The sequence below is a fragment of the Heloderma suspectum genome, chromosome 1, assembly GCF_057233095.1.
Source record: "Heloderma suspectum isolate Gila_16-S chromosome 1, 16-S_ref, whole genome shotgun sequence".
Taxonomy (NCBI): Eukaryota; Metazoa; Chordata; class Lepidosauria; order Squamata; family Helodermatidae; genus Heloderma; species Heloderma suspectum.
The window spans coordinates 75,664,228-75,681,520 of record NC_139458.1 but is presented as its reverse complement, the minus strand read 5'-3'; the positions used below and the strand labels follow the sequence as shown (position 1 = coordinate 75,681,520).

Below are 17,293 nucleotides of genomic sequence, written 5' to 3'. Positions count from 1 at the left end.
TTGTTTTTAAATTTTGCATGTAAAAGTTTTTATATTACATTTTTGTTATGCTGTATTTTTTGGTTGCAATTTTTGTGAACAGCCCAGAGAGCTTTGGCTATTAGGCAGTATAGAAATGAAAATGAAATGAAAAAAAACTCACCAGAATAGAAGATTCTATTAATTTTCCTTTCCTTGAAAGACAATTATGCACAAACACCTGGAGATACTGTTAAAAGTGATTTTGAGGTATTACTAAAATGAAAGCTGCCTTTGATAAATGGTCAAGAGGGAAATAATCATGGTTGGGTCATATTGCAACAGTAAAAATGAACATTTTGCCTAAGTTTTTTTTTTTTTTTACAGTGTATTCATTTATAGATTCCACTAACTATTATTAAAAGGATACAAAGTAGTATTAATCAAATTCTCTCTAAGACAAAAACTTCACGAACAACATTTAAGGCTACCCAGAAAAAAAAACCCCTAAGGATGGAGGCTTAGCAGTTCCGAATATTAATCAATATTACCAAGCAGTTGCTTTATCTGCTTTGATTAACTGGCTTACTTATCAGAGTGTGCACTGGGAACTAGAACAGGTGGATGTTCCAAAACCTTTAAAAGATTGGATATGGGAAACAGAAAGAAGTCAAACAACTTATCCTAATATTGTGCATGATGTGATAATGCATGTGGGGTTGAAGCTTGGGCCAATATTAGCCCCCAGAATTTCTCCACTAATGTCATTTTTTTTTTCTTTGAATCATTTTCAGCAGGCTAAAAAGTATTGGGATATGATTTTTGGGAAACATAAAGTAGTGGAAAGAATGTGTTTTTTTGAAAGGGAGAATAATGGAATATAAGGACTTAGAACAAAAGGTATTCAAGTTCCAATACTTCAGTACTTACCAATAAGGAGTTGCTTAAATAAAATGCTGGGATCAATAATATACATAGAACCTTAACTAAGCTTGAAAAATTAATAATTTGTGATTCCCAAAAGGGATTTGTATCAAAATTATATAATATACTTTTGGAATTACAAGAGTGGGAGACAGGGATAAAGGCAAGATGGGAAAAAATGTTTAACATCACTATATCAGATAAACAATGGAAGGATGTACATATGCGAGGTCCAAAACACGTTATGGAAGTAGCGGCAAGGGAAAATTTCTATAAGATCATATATTTCTGGTATTTAACACCTCATAGACTGCAGAAAATGTATAAATTACCTAATGCATTAGGTTGAAGAGCCAGTCAGGATTTTGCAGATTTCAGACTATATGGTGGGCCTGCAAATATGTAACAGTTTTTTGGATTAATGTATTAGGAACATAGAAAAAAGTACAGGGTATAAATTCCCTTTAGATCCAATGGTTTTATTAGGTAAGTTAGATGGATTGGTAGCAACTAAAAATAAGTGAATAACTGCAAACATGATTTCAGCTCAGATTCTAATAGGAAAAAACTGGGAGAAAAACAAGCAATACCATCTCTAAAAGAACGGGAAAATAATATTTGGCTTAGAGTAGTAATGCATAAGATGTTATACTATTAAAAATTGGAGGGTCAAGTTACAAAAAGGGCTCTCTAGATCAATGGGACAAGTTTATTCAGTGTCGGAGATCATGAATAAATTCTTAAATTTAAATTCAGTAAATAACAATTACTGGAATAAAAGGGAAGGTCTTGGAAGCTGTTTAACAGCTATAACTGAATATAATGTAAGTTTGATTGCAAAAAGCAAAAGAAGTATTGAATTGAGAAAGCATGATTATTAATTGATTGTATTAAGATGTCTCTACTTTTAGATTTGCATATGTTGTTTTTTTGTTAAATGATAGTCAATAAAATGTTTTTAAAAATTAAAAAAGAAAAAAAGACAATTATGAAAAAGCTCCAAGGTTGTTAAGTTGTAAGCTCTCCTGTGGCAAAATAAACGTTCACTCCTCAAAGCAGAAAGCAATAAGCCAAACTGTATAGATGTAAAGATGAAAATGTGTATTTTTGGGGGAAAATTCATATTTTAAAGCACACATTAAAAAATGGATTTTTCTAAGACAATCACATGTTTGGGAATGTGAAAGCTTCCCCCCCCCCCCCAATATGCTCACATTCACATTTGGGGTTATGAATGGGGCAGGTTCTGATGATTTGCACATTGAAATGAATTTCTCATACACCCCTATAAGAACCTTTAACAACTATTTTACAGTACATTGGCGCCTGCTGTGTGATAAAATTCTTCTAATCACTTGGCAAGATGATGCAGTCGACCACACCATCCTCATAGGATAACAGTTTGGTCGTGTGTATGGCCTCAGAGTACAAAGGGTTCATTACAAAGCCTACCCTGAGTGACCAGCTGCAGTTTATCAAGTTCAGAATCTGTTCTTTTAAAGTGTTTAAACTTTTTTAATTATGGGGTTTTATTCTTTATCTTGCTGTTCACCGCACCAAAATCTTTGATGTGAGCGGTATATAAATATTGCAAATAAATAAATGTAGATCCTCCATTTTATGTTAGCCAATTACAAATCCAGTTCTGATTATTTATATATTTAACATTTTCATATATGTGAAGCTTTTGCTGGACCAGAGTTAAAAGGCAATAAATAGCTGCAGCAAAGGGACTACAGTTTGACACCTCCATACTTTTTTCTAAAACTATCACTTAAGCTCAAGTGATTTGTTGTTGAAGGATATATGTGAAGCTTTTGTGGGACCAGAGTTAAAAGGCAATAAATAGCTGCAGCAAAGGGATTACAGTTCAACACCTCCATACTCTTTTCTAAAACTATCACTTAAGCTCAAGTGATTTGTTGTTGAAGGAATTAGCTATCAGATGCTTGTTGTTTCAATTAAAAGGATCATCACCTCAGCCCAGACCTTAGTTACCAATTAATGTTTGTTTACAAAATGAGACTAACCAATTGAACATCCACAACTCTTAGGTTACTATTAGAGACTGAAACAAAACAATTCATATTGCCATTGCCACAGAAAGAAGTTTCCTCTCTCTCCAAAGGCCTAAAAAAAGGGGGGGGGGATTTTGAAAAAATAAAGTGGCACAGATTAATTAAACCCTTGGGTTAGTTCTCTCTTCTTAAAGAAAAATAGATTAAGTTTTGGGTAAAAGTCACAGCCAGATATAGCAAACTTTATCTGGGTCAAAGAAAACAAACAAGATGGAAGGCAAGATCGTTGTCAGTGGCTGTAAGGGACAATTAAGGACCTTTGTTTACTTCTTCATGTCAAAAACCAAAAGCCTGACACATTCACTGCACTAAGATTATGCACGTTGTGCAAAATTAATGTTATATGTTCTAATAAAATAATGCACACTCACACTAAAATGCCATTTAAATTCTGCAAAAGTTATCATTCCTTATTCAAATCAGCGCTGCTCATGCTACATCTACGAGTCCCCTGGATTGCAAGGAGGTCAAATCAGTCAATCCTAAAGGAAATCAACCCTGACTGCTCATTGGAAGGACAGATACTGAAGCTGAAGCTCAAATATTTTGGCCACCTAATGCGAAGAGAAAATTCCCTGGAAAAGACCCTGATGCTGGGAAGGATTGAAGGCAAAAGGAGAAGGGGACGGCAGAGGATGAGATGGCTAGATAGCATCACCGATGCAATGAAAACGAACTTGAGCACACTCCGGGAGAGAGCGCAGGACAGGAAGGCCTGGCATGCTATGGTCCATGGGGTCACGAAGAGTCGGACACGACTTAATGACTGAACAACATGCTACATCAAGTATTCCACCTTAACCACAAAATAACATTGCAGTCAGAACAAAAAAGGCAAGGGCTGAGACATTGGCTAGAGGTCGGCATGGGAGGTGGAAATAGTTTTTAGGAAATACTGTACCTCAACTGAAAACCCATTCCAGGTTCCTTATATTCTAAGGCCTGGCGTGCTATGGTCCATGGGGTCACAAAGAGTCAGACACGACTGAACGACTGAACAACAAATCCTATGCACGCTTACTTGAGATATCCCAGTGAAATTCATTGGACATATATGAGTAAACATTGCATTGGAGTATGCTCTTAAGAGACACTGAGCTCCTCTTTCATAGAATCTCTCTGCAGTCATGCGCCTTTTGTGGTGCAGTGCTTAGTGTTGGATTGGGGAGACCTAGCTTCAAATCTATATTTAGATAAGAAACTCAGTGGGTGACTGCAACAAACAACGCCCATATTCTGATGAAGCTCAACAGTGCCCTCTAGAGTATCTGGTAAGTTAGTAGCCTGCCAGAAAACCTGAATAGGCCTAATAGCACTTTTTGTTCTCCGATAAAGCTCTGCACGCTAAGCTCTTTTCTTTTTCTTTCTTTCTTTCTTTCTTTCTTTCTCTTTCTTTCTCTCTCTCTTTCTTTCTTTCTTTCTAATAATAGTTCACTGGTTCAAACAGGCTGGCTCTTTCATTTAGCGTTGTTACAAAGGTGGGTTCAGTTCTGATTTGCTGGCTAGACCACTCACACCAGCAATGGAGGGTATCATGCTACTGGACAAAACAATGATCACTCTCTGCTGAGGGGCTGACTTTTACTGAACTCATATTCAGTAAATTTTTATTTGTTACATTTTTATACTGCCCAATAGACAAGTTGGTTTACTCCTGGTCGTCTCCTATCATCACCTAATCAGGAGGCCAAGATGCTCTCCCTCAGACCATCCTCTCTGCAATGAACTCTGAAACCCAAGTTTCTATGCAAGTAGATAATATGGAACTACGTACATTAGAGTGATCTTACTGAATTTATTTGGAATTCCATGTGTGAGATTGTTGACTTGCCTTGTTCTTCCTTTTTTCCTCCCTTTCCCAAATAAAGTGGGTTTTTTTATATTTAGACATTTGGCTGCATTGTTTTGAAAGGGATTTTCTCACTAAAACCTTCACAACATGAAGGACTGCACAGCTGCAAAGCTTATCATGTGTGTTCTTAGGCTTTTCACAAAGTGTTAAGTTCTGTGTGTCTGGGTTTTGGGCAAGAGAATCCAAAACACCTTTGTTTTTACTTTTCTTAAAGCTCAGCAGAATAGTGGAGTCCTTGGCAGAAGGGCTTCAAACTTCCCAGCTGGACAGACTAGGGTGTCAGAAGCTTCATCATGACTGATGGCAACTTATCAATACTTCTTTTTGGGGGGGGGGGACACTCGTGTAAAGAAGGGGTCCACCAGTAGGCAAAGTCATCCTCCTTTCCAGATCCATAACAGTGATCTTGGACCAGTCACTATCTCTCAGCTTAACCTACCTCAAGGTGTTGTTGCAAAGGTACAATGGGTGTGTGTATATGGAAAATGTACACCGCTCCTTGGAGAAAAGGTGGGGGTATAAATGTAAATATAAACAAAATAAAACAGAATATAAAAATGAGATTTGGGGTTCTCAGAAATTTGTTCAGTTTACTATCCTGGGAACCAAATTCTGTTATTTGTACCATAATGCTAACCATGCAGTTTTATCTATGCCGCTGCCTAAAATGAGGGTTTGACCCTGAAAGCTCAGCACCTCCCTCCCTAAGCTCAGAACGCTCTGCGCACCTGCATCAGGACTAAGACCATGACCGCTTCCATTAAAAAAAATCAGGTGAGACCAATCTAGACAAAAGGAAAGTCATTCGCTCCAAGCCACCAGTACTAGGATCAGGAATGATCTAGCCTACACTTGTAGGTGCTTGTAAGTGCTACAATGCAGAAGTTACGTGCTAAGCATACTAAAGAGCAGGGCTTGACCCCAAGATGGAATGAGCCATTTCACCACAACTGTTTAGATTTGTTCATGTGGCTGGGCTTAGAGAAAATACAAACAAATACAAATATACTTTAACTAGCAGACGATGCATCTAGCCTAAACTCTGCCACAAAGGGACTGCTTTCTTAGTATATACAAGAACTCAGAAAATCATTTTAAGGGATTACTTAACATAAAGCATAATCCCACTTCTATCAAAAGCATAGGGATAGGTTTCAACTTGCACAGTAAGCCTACACTTCTGCTGCATGAGGTAGCTATTGGTACAGATGGAGAAACTGAGGCACATGTGGCAAAGTGATTTGCCTAATGTCATACAGCAAGCTGACGGTAGAACCAATACTAAATCTGAACAGATACAATTTCAAATTTAGTTCCTAAACAATGGTGCCACAGGTTTACCCCAAATACCTTACGAGTTACCAGCTATGGTTCAGAATAATGAACTAGAGTCACTTCTTACTGAAAAAGGTAGCAAAGTAGTTAACAGCAGTAAATACAATACAGGAAGAGAGATGTCAGGAACAGACAAAGCAAAAGGGATGTCAGCCTCGGAGTCTAAAGAGTCTATATGAGAGCTTTTTCAACACCCTTTCCTCAGATTCCTTTCCAGAACTACAGTAGTACTGGACAGGTCTTTAATATGCCAGTATCTTATTTTAATATGGCAGCAATTTAAAATCAGAAGGGAGAAAACCTACTCACAAAATGAGATGGTAGCAGCAAGAATCCACACATTTTGTTTGGCCTCAGTAGACAGCCAAAATCCATGCTCACCGAAGATCCTGCCCTTCCCTTGCAGGCAAGGCAAGGCTTCCTGTCCAACAAAAAAAAATGATCTTTGGAGGGACTCTGAAGCTCTCCTGAATTCTGAGATAGGGGGAGAGACTGTGTTGGTGGGGTCATCGCCCCATCACGCTCGCTTCAGAAGTGCTCAGGGCATCTCCAAAACCAGATCTCCTCCTTGTCTCACTCTAAGATGTGGAGATACCCTGAACGCACTGAGATGTTGTGCTGCGACATTCTGAGGGAGAGCGCCCCCCCCCCCCGTTTCCCAGGCTTTGAGAGTAGGGGATCTCATCAGATTTAAAAAGATGTGCAAATGGTAGACCCGAGTAGAAGACCAAATGGCATGTCTATTCACCAGGACCAGATTCTGTAGATAAAGCTCAGCAAGCATACAATTCAGATAGATGGGGCTAATGTTCGCTCATTATTGGAGACAGGTCATTTTAGATGGCTAGTTCCCAGATTTAATAATCAAAATAAGATTCAGTGAACATTTGTTATTGATCAGCGTCTCATTACTTCTTGGTTGTGCAAAAGGCTTGTTTTTCATTAAAGAGATACAGGTTTTTGCCTGATTGGTTAGGGCTCACCTTGTACCACCCCTGCTCCTTCCCTTCACCCACCACCCACCAATGAATTTCCACCATTGCACTTTGGCATCCATTTGTCTAAAATACTTATTTTGGGAAATAAAAGACAGGCAACATCACCACTACCAGAACAAATCAAGGCTCTCTGCCCCACCTTTTTTCCGCACAATGCATCAAGTGCATTGGGGTGGGGGTGGTATGGGTGACACTGACAAAAGTGCTTAATCACTTCGGAAAGGAGGAATTGTATGCATACCAAAAATGATCAAAGGATCGTTCTGGGCACCAAGGGAGAAAAGCAAAATGAAATGTGATCAGACTGCTGGTGCAGACACACCCAAACCTTTACACATAATCCTGCAGTTTGTCTGTAAACGAACACTGTTGCTTATTGTTGCATTTAAAAAGTTGGTGTTGAGGTTATTGCAAACCTATACCAGTACAGGGTATTTGAGTTCTTGAAGGGCAAGAAAGGAGGCTTAGATATGCCACATTACTTGTTGCAGTTTAACACTAATGAAGGGATAAGGAAGACTACCGGAAACCCCACAAGAGTCAGCTGCTCTGTGTAGCTTAGCTACATGCAGCTACAATTTTTTTTTTAAATGGGTAACCAATACCATCTCTGTAGCGGACACAGTACTGCATTATGACCCCAGCAGCATCTCTCTACTTCAACTGTCTTCAAAGTGCATTCTTAGTGCAAGAAGTAGGACTGAACTGAAAAAGGAGCTTACCAACTCCTTGCAGATTTCATGCTAGGACCAAAACTCTTGCTTGAGCTCATATGCTGCAGGTGTGTGTGTTCTGAGTTTAGTTCTGCATAGTGGCACAGTGCTGTCCTGGCTCTGACCTTCAACATCCATGTCCAACAGCGTCCGCTCCTCTTCAGGCAGCCTGACATGGAAAGAAAGTAGCTCAGGCCTCTCTTCCACAGTGCTGCTACTGCTGGCAAAGCAGGAGTCCAGGTTACTGGGAGTTTCAGTACTGGAGCTATTAGCAGAGGACTCACCCCTAGCATTATTGGGGGATGCAAACCACCAGGGGTCAACACGCTGCCTGTTAGCAGAGGGGCGTGGCCTAGGCAGGAATTCCAAGGTCTTGGGTCTCTCCAGCATGGAATCTTGCTGAGCATTATATCGCCTGGGGGTTGGAGGAAAGATGAGGTTGGGGTCTGGTAGTCGAGGGACTTCATTTGGACCCTGACCTGGACTGGGAGTTTTTAACATACCTATTCCCCCACCAGGGAAAAAAAACACAAACACAAGAAAGGAGGGGGGAGGGAGAGAAGAAAGATACCAACCAGTTAGACAACACTGATGAAATGAGATCCTGGGCTCATTTAGTAAACAAAGGGTGAGGTCAGACAGAGGGTTGATTCAGTTCACCTAATGCATACAAACCTCACAGGAGCTGCAGTGATCTTCATGCTGATCCCTGCAAACTCATATGGCAGATGTGAGGAGTAGCAGGGCCAGCCAGGCCAGCGCTGTCCAGACATGAGATTGTCCAGGAATTTCCCCACAAATGCTCAACATACAGTCCGGGCCAGAAATATTGGAACAAGGATAACAGTTTTGGCAGTTGGCCTCTGTACACCACCACACTGAAGTTGAAAGGAAACACACCCAGATGGGAGCGAAGTCAGGACTGTCAGCTGTAATTCAAGGGCTTTGACAAAAGTGGGGCACTAACCATTCAGGAAGTACAGCCAGTGGTGTACACACACACCCATCGTTGGTGGCTCATAAGTAATGGAAGGAATGGCTGACAAGCAGCTACATGGACAAGTGTGGCCTGTTTCCTGGAAACCCCATGACCAATCAAGCAGATAAAAAGCCTGGAGGTGGTTCTGAGTGTTACATTTGCATTTGGTAGCTGTTCACTGGAACTCCCAACATGAGGTCCAAACAGGTGTCCATGCGAGTGAAGGAGGCCATCATTAGGCTGGGGAAACAACATAAACCCATCAGAGAGATAGCAAAAACAGTGGGAGTGGCCAACACAACAGTTTGGAACATCCTGAAAAAGAAGGACTTAACTGGAAAGCTCAGCAACAGCAAAAGGCCTAGATGACCATGGAAGACAACTAAAGTGGATGACTGCAGAATTCTGCTCATGGTGAAGAGGAACCCTTTCACAACATCTAGCCAGGTCAAGAATGGTCTTGAGGAGGTAGGCATGCTCTTGTCAACATCTACAGTCAAGAGACGGCTTTATGAATGTAAATACAGAGGCTTCACAACAAGGTGCAAACCACTGGTAACGCTCAAGAACAGAAAGGCCAGATTAGCCTTTGCCAGCAAACACCTAAAAAAGCCTGCCCAGTTCTGGAATAAGATTCTTTGGACTGATAAAACCAAGATTAACTTGTACCAGAATGATGGAAAGAGAAAAGTATGGAGAAGGAAAGGAACAGCTCATGATCCAAAGCATGCCACATCATCTGTCAAACATGGTGGAGGCAGTGTTATGGCATGGGCATGTATGGCTGCCGATGGAACCAGGTCACTGGTGTTTATTGACGACCTGACTGCTGACAAAAGCAGCAGAATGAATTCTGAGGTGTATAGGGCTATACGTTCTGCTCAGATTCAGCCGAATGCTGCCAAACTGATAGGACGCCACTTCATACTGCAGATGGATAATGACCCAAAACATACAGCAAAAGCTACCCAAGAGTCTCTCCAGGCAAAGAAGTGGGATGTTCTTCAATGGCCAAGTCAGTCACCTGATCTTAACCCAATAGAGCATGCTTTTCACTTACTGAAGACAAGACTGAAAGCAGAAAGACCCACAAACAAGCAGCAGCTAAAGGCAGCTGCAGTAAAGGCCTGGCAGAGCATCTCGAGGGAGGAAACTCAGCATTTGGTCATGTCCATGGGTTCCAGACTTCAGGCAGTCATTGACTGCAAAGGATTTTCATCCAGGTATTAAAGGCGATACTTAAGTTTGAAATGATGTTGGCTTGTTCCATTACTTATGAGCCACCAACGATGGGGAGGGAGTGTATGCCACTGGCTGTACTTCCTGAATGGTTAGTGCCCCACTTTTGTCAAACCCCTCGCATTACGGCTGGAAGTCCTGACTTCGCTCCCATCTGTGTGTGTTTCCTTTCAACTTCAATGTGGTGGTGTACAGAGGCCAACTGCCAAAGCAGTTATCCTTGTTCCAATATTTCTGGCCCTGACTGTACATCTTGCACTTTTTTCCTAGATCATCTTTCCCACACTGGCAGCTTCATGCTAAACTGTGCAGCCACCAGTGTGGATACAGCTATAAATGGGGAAGTCAGAGGACAGCACGTACACATTCAAAACTAAGAGCTTCCAGCATATCTTCAGATATAAGAGAACATGAATTTTATGAGGGTAGTTTGCCTCAGTGCTATAAAACCTTTAGTGCAAGTTCTATTTATTAGGATTTGAAATGCTGCACTGGCATTGAGCTGGCTGCAACTTTAAGTCTGCAAAGTCATCAACTCTTCTGCTCAGGTCGCTCTCTCTACCAGTGGCAAACATATGCCAAGGCCAGAGAAAACCGCTGAAAATTGTGAAGCTTCTCTCCCTAGCCATTATTACTATCTCAATGTTATGCAAACGTATTTCAGGGCAGCATGCAAGATTTACAATGAAGTGGAGCTTCTGCTCAGTGGCTCCCATTTTAGAATGTTGTGATTAAAAAAGGACAGCCCCAAGATTAAGAGAAAGTGCCTAGATATAATTAGTACAACATGTGCTATTTAGTCTGAGGACCTATTAAAGATGTATAAACTGTTGTTTAGTTACATGTTTGAAGTGACACAGTTTTTAAGATTGGCAGAGTATACATTAATGGAATTATTATAGTATTTGTATTGGGTAAAATGCAACCTAAACCCTATGTAGAGTAGACCCATTCATTTCAATGGGTTTACTCTAACAAGGACTTATGCTGGGTTTTACCCATTATATTTATATTAATGAATTAGGTAGGATGTAAAATATGGGTTAAGACTGCCATCCTATGCACATGTTCAGTGTGGTTTACCTGGGTGAAAACCATACTGAACATTCTGGGACGTGCGTCTGTCTGATTGCACTGTAAATTTTGTAAATATGAGTAATTCTATCATGTATTATTAAGCACCTTATTTTATTATGCATTTTATCTTGTTAGATATGAAATATAGTAATGCATTCTTGAACTAATTCATTCAAATAAAAATGTGTGTGTGTGTTGCGGGGAGAACAAGGGGAAAAGGGAACACACCCGGCTTGGAATATCTCCCATTTTTAATGGCAGGATTGAAGAACTGCCTTTTATCCTGGCTAAGGGAATGTCACAGTCCTTCCCAGAGCATAGAGGGTTGTGCTATTCTACTCTCGTGGCTGGCTCATTGTGCCCACAACAGCCACATTCTACCAGCTGTCTGGCATCCACATCAGTTTATTTGTTATAGTAGGAACCATGCAACACTGAAAGAGAATGTTAAGGCAGGACATGTTGGTAGGAATGGTGTCATCTGAAGAGATGAAAAATTACCAGGGATGTCTACTGATTAAATACATTTTCCTAAATTGATTGAAATCCAGACAATTCATAAATTAGTTGATATCATTTAAATTAATCTACATATTGCAAAGCCTCAAAATTGAGAATCTGAAGTTTCTCTTAAACTGCAATTGTAATTATACCCTTAAAAAGGGTAGTTCATTTTTTTCATTAAATCTAGGAACAATACAAAATATTTCCTATCACAGTAGCATATCAGAGCCACTTCTAAACATAACCAAGTAGTTCTTAGGAGTACTACAGATGTTTCATACTAGCAGGCTAGCAACTACTAGCTATAGAAATTAACTGGAAACACATAGGCCAGTATCCAATGCTGCCCAACCACAAGAGGGCCCACTGCTACTTCCGTTTCACAAATGGCCAGCCCACTGATTCCCCTCCACAACGGTGCCACTGCTTGCAGAATGAAGATTTAGGGTTTCCAAGGGTAAATCCCAAAGTGAAAGGGAACACTTGTTTCTGGAACTAGCTCTGCCAGCCTGTCCTGTTCCAGGAATGAGTGTTTCAGCTTGTTTCAAGTTGCCCCTGGAAGCGCTAAATCTCCATTCCGCAAATGGCAGATGCCACTTGTGGAAGGGAATCAGCAGGGCTGCCTGCTCATGGGCAATCTTCACTGGATACTCCCCAAAGTAATATTTTATGGGGAAAGAAACTTAATTTTATTTTGTTCTTGCTCTTGTGCTTGATTGTACTAATGTTATGTTGTACGCTGCCCTGATATCCAAACAGAATAAACAGCAGTATATAAATGTTTCAATAAATGGGAGAACCAATGCCATGACATGGTTTGCATGGCTATGGGCCCTCTAAGAATTCAAGGAATCTTCATTTGTAACCACAGAAATTACACTTCTGTCATCATCTAAAACTTTAATGCTGCCAACCTTAATTTTAATATTGTGTTTTGGCACAGAGAATCCAAGCCTGTGCTGAAAATGAATCCATCAGCAGATGTCTATAACACTGTCAGTAAATGCCTGAGGGGCAGAGGGGGTAGATTAGGGGTTTATGGTGTCAAACACTGAAATTGTTCCCTTGAAATTTGGCCCAAACTATCACAGATAGAAGGCCCAATGACCTCTCATTTGCTGTTAAAACAATAGATGAAAGGGCAGAAACCCTACTGCTTAGAGTAAAAGTAAGCCCATTTAATCAAGTATGATAAGAAATTCTAAAAACCTTCCAGTGCCAAATCTGAATTACATTTGCAGTTAATTCAAAACAAACTTTTTAATTATTTTTCAGCAGAAATTAGGGCAGCAATCATTCTTGTGGGGAAGAAAATGCCAAAAGCACTTGAGGAAGAGCCGGAGTGGATCTAAAGGTGCAGTTTTGTATGGCATGGGGGTAAAACGTGTACAAGGAGGAAAACAATATTGAAGGGAAACAAAGTAGGAGGGAAGCTGGAACTGGCAGCCACAAATAACGGACAGAGCTGCAAGGTTCAAGGAAAGATAAATAAAGACCAGACAGAAGTAGCCTTCATTGCTTCAGTACATGGGGGAATCTTTTCTGCTGCTCGCCCTACCCACACAAGGGCAGCTCCAGCCTCAAAGCGCGGAAGTACTGATTATGCATAGCACCCCTGGTTTACTTCAGCTGTCACCTTCCTTCAATTTACCTCTGAGCCAACATCTGCAGGTTCTAATGCAATATGGGAAGTCACTAGCAAGAGCGCTTGTTTCTTGGCTTTTGTTTTAATCACTGGGGTGCAAGGATGGAAGAGGATAACCTACCTGCTCCCACTGCTCCTGTTGGAGAAGTACTGGAAGAACATCCATGGGCAAGAAGACCGGCCACTTTTATGGCACCATCAGAGGGAGTGCGTCTGTGCCCCCCTTGCGGGGCTTCTGAAGAAAGAGTCACATGTGTGGGAGTTAAGGACTGGTTGGGATCCCGCTTGAATCTCTCAACACGGATATTAACCAGAGGGTTACTAACTACTGGCAAAGGAGCCTTCACTATCACAGGGCTGACCGGCATCTCGTACACCACAATCTCATCACTGTCTGAGCGCAGCAGGGAACGGGTGGAGTTACATTCAGAAATGGAAGACAAGGAGAGCAGGGTCAGAGAGCTGGATGGCTCACCCAGCAACGGTGCAGGCTCCTCTTTCTTGAAGAGCTTCCTTGAGGGTGGGCTGGTACTCCGGCGGGAGCGCCCAGCCCGCTGGAAGAGACTTTCACGCTTCTTCTTCTCTTCCTTGGGGGCATCCAGCTCCTCCTGGGTTAGTAGCTGGCACTTGCCAGCCTCCAAGAGATCAAAGCCTAAGCCAGCAGCAGCTAGCACGGCCCCACAGCTGAGAAAGGCAAGCGCACACCGCTTGTGCTGGGAGCCCGTGCGTTTGAGGCTGTTGGTGGGGGTGTGCTGAGGGGTGCTTGTGGCAGAGTTCATCGGAGTGATCTCCTCATTGGCATCACTGGACTGGCCATCCCAGTCCTCATTCTTCTGAAATGGGATGCAGAGATATGATTGATTAGACGCAGGGGATTGCTGCACCTTATTCTCTCCATTTTTCAAAGAATCGCTGTCTTCATTCTCTGCAACAGACATACATACACAAAGAATGATTCCTTGCCATTTTCACTAGAAATTTGAATTGGTTACTGTGTTAATCTAGGATCTTGATCTTGTCAGGATCCTTATCAAAATAGATTCGGGATAACGCAAAGTGAGACAAAGTCACAAATGGATCTGTTTAACAGTTTATTGATTATGCATGTGATAGTAAATGGATGAAGAAATAAAGCAAAGCAAAGCACCTCACATGTCCCTTGTGCTGACCAAAGCAGGCAACTTCCCCCACAGCCACGCGTGTATCTGGGCCCCAATCAAGATACACAGGACATCTCTTCACAGTCCGATAATCAATTCTCCAAGTTGGTATGCATGCTATTCTCCTTAGAGTGAGACCAACTTGGCATGCTTTAAACAATGCTTATATACCTTTTCTTATATGCCCTAGTGGATGCGTAAAGCATCACAGTCAGAGCAATAAATTACCTTCCCCAAAGAGAAAGAGGCCCCATCATCCCAATGTAAGCTAGAAAGCTTCTCAGCTCTTCATAGAGACATAACATCTGAGAGAGATTATAGTGACCTGGCAAGAATCAAACAGCTTCGCGTTGTTGACATACAAAATTTGTCTTGTCTGGTACCAACTTTCTTATGTGAGACAGCCTATTAAATCATCTAAAAGCTTTTCTCTATTCTAAGTTAACACAGGTCTCTATTCACTTAAACTGTGCAGAACATGGCTGTGGAAACTCACCATGCTCCTATACTCCTCACCATGTCTTCCGGTGTAACCCACTATAGTTACATTCCCCATGTTTATGCAAATCGAAACACGCTGCTGCCACAGAAAGCTGTGTTTAACACAGAATGTTAACACAGAACACAGATGCTCTACACCTTGGCCTAGAAAAGCTCCGCAACAGGCTACCTTCGGTTTTGTAAATTCTCAGGAGATACTTGCCACACATCAAACTTTTCTATGCAACTATAAGGACTCAAATCATTTTTATTTTTTTTAAGAAGACAACACTGTAAGAAAGCCACATTCTGTGCCTGATTATCCAAATACATGCGCCACAGAGAGAGAGAGAGAGAGAGAGCCAGCCCTGCTATAGGGGTTCAAACTCAAGATTAACACTCGAATGAGCCTCAGTTTAAAAAAGGTTTGAAATAATGCATAGCTAAACACAGATGAGCCGCTTATTGCCCCACAGAGGCCACTTGTGGCAGTCAACTATGTTTCCAAGGAGAGTTTCTTTCCATGCAGCTAGCTGAAGCAACACCAGTAGAACGGAGCAGGGGAGGGATCCCTTCTGCACAAAAGCTGGTGTTGTGGGGTGAGGGGAAGTATTGATAATGGCCCATCTTTAGGCAGATGTCTCTCTCAAACAGCCCACCACTTCCATGGATAATCTCTCTGTCAGGAAAAAATACACACTGAATGACAGCACACACACACACACACACACACACACACCCACCCTAGAAAAGCAAGCACTGAGCTGCGATGAGTAAAATTAAAATGAATGCAGAAAATGCAAAAGAGGGGAAAAGCCAATACTTGCATAAACGGGGGGCTACTTCATATGTTATGGAGGAAAACCTGGAAAGTATACTTGTACAAATGTATTAATATGCAAATATTACATGTGTGCACACGTACTCGTTATTCATCCGTTACTTATAAAGCAACTAGAACTGCTAGGCATTGTGCAAAAAATTAATACAGGCCCTGCACGCAGGCTTACAGTCTCAGATACGATATCAAGGGGAAAGGAAAGAGGAAAGTAAGCAAGTTCAAGTACTAACCCTTACATAGCTCAATCCAGAAAAGATGGAGGTACTGTCAGTATGTGGTTCATCTGAGGATGGAGGTAGAATTCAACCTATTCTGGATGGAGTTGCATTGCCCCCCAAAGAATCAGGACTGCACTCTCGAGGTGCTAATTGATCCAGCTTTGTCTTGCAATGACAGCTGACCTCCATGGTATGAAGTACCTTTCACTAGTTGAACTTGGGTGTGTCATCTAAGTCCCCTGGACAGAGATAGCTTGACTGCAATTATCTATACTTTGGTAAGCTCCAGATTGGACTACTGTAATGTGTTATGCATGGGGCTGCCTTGGAAGATTTCTTGGAACTTCAGTTAGTTTAAAATACTGCTGCAAGGCTACAATCCGAGACTGGCCCAGGAGATCACATCAAGTCTGTTCTGAAAAACTTAACTGGCTTTTGTTTCTTTTCTGAACATAATGCAAAGTACTGGTGTTTATCTTTAAAACCCTACATGGCTTGGGACCTAAGTACCTGAAAAATGGCCTTTTCCCACATGTACCAACTATGCATTAATTGTTAACACTAACAGCCAGTGTGGTGTAGTGGTTAGAGTGTTGGACTAGGACTGGGATACCTGGGTTCAAGTCCCCACTCAGCTATGAAGCTCTCTGGGTGACTTTGAGCCAGTCACTGACTCTCAGCCTAATCTATCTCACAGGGTTATTGTGAGGATAAAATTGGAGAGGAGGAGGATCATGTATCCTACCTTGGGCTCCTTGGAGGAAAGGCAGAAAATACATGAAATAAACGAACAAACAAACAAACCACCCACCCTATGGAGCTCTCCTCTGAGTATCCCCACCTCCTGAAGTGACTTGAGAGTTCTGGAAGCTGAGGAGCCAAATTACAGTTGGCCTCAGCCAGGCCGATGGAATAAACTTTAAAAAGTATTTGTGTGAACATCCTGAAATTAGAGTACAGAAATATTATATATCTGAGTTGTTCTTAAACAGCCAAGTGTAGGTGGATTTAAGAGAATGAAGTTTGTTCAATGTAGGGTTGGACGAAAGTCCCTTACCTGTTCTTGAAGCTTGCTTCGCGGTGGGGGGGAGGCGCTTCGGTTCTCCCCCCGAAGTTCAGGCGAGGGGGGGAGGCGCCCCGCCGCGCCCGGCCGAAATTCAGGCCGGGGGGGAGGTGCCCCATCCCTCGCCGGCAAAATTCAGGCTGGGTAGAAGCGCCCCGTCTACCCGGCCGCGAAAAAAAAAGTAAAAAAACCCACACACACAGCTGTGATAGGCTATGTAAATCGTCAC

General features: G+C 41.8%; 1 protein-coding gene across 2 annotated transcripts in view; it reads right to left on the bottom strand.

The window, feature by feature from the left end:
- Positions 1 to 745: 745 nt before the first annotated feature.
- The window catches only part of MAP3K9 (mitogen-activated protein kinase kinase kinase 9), a 73,151-nt gene continuing 56,603 nt past the window's right edge, over positions 746 to 17,293 (bottom strand). The window contains exons 10-12 of one of the 2 annotated variants that reach the window (XM_084847732.1): positions 13,424 to 14,227; positions 7,868 to 8,361; positions 6,406 to 6,568 (exon numbers count right to left, since the gene is read on the bottom strand). In XM_084847732.1, the coding sequence (XP_084703858.1) occupies positions 7,889 to 8,361; positions 13,424 to 14,227 (1,277 nt within the window). In that variant the 3' untranslated portion in view covers positions 6,406 to 6,568; positions 7,868 to 7,888. Of the gene's footprint in view, positions 8,362 to 13,423; positions 14,228 to 17,293 lie in introns of both variants that reach the window. The other variant, XM_084847726.1, reaches the window with a different exon arrangement.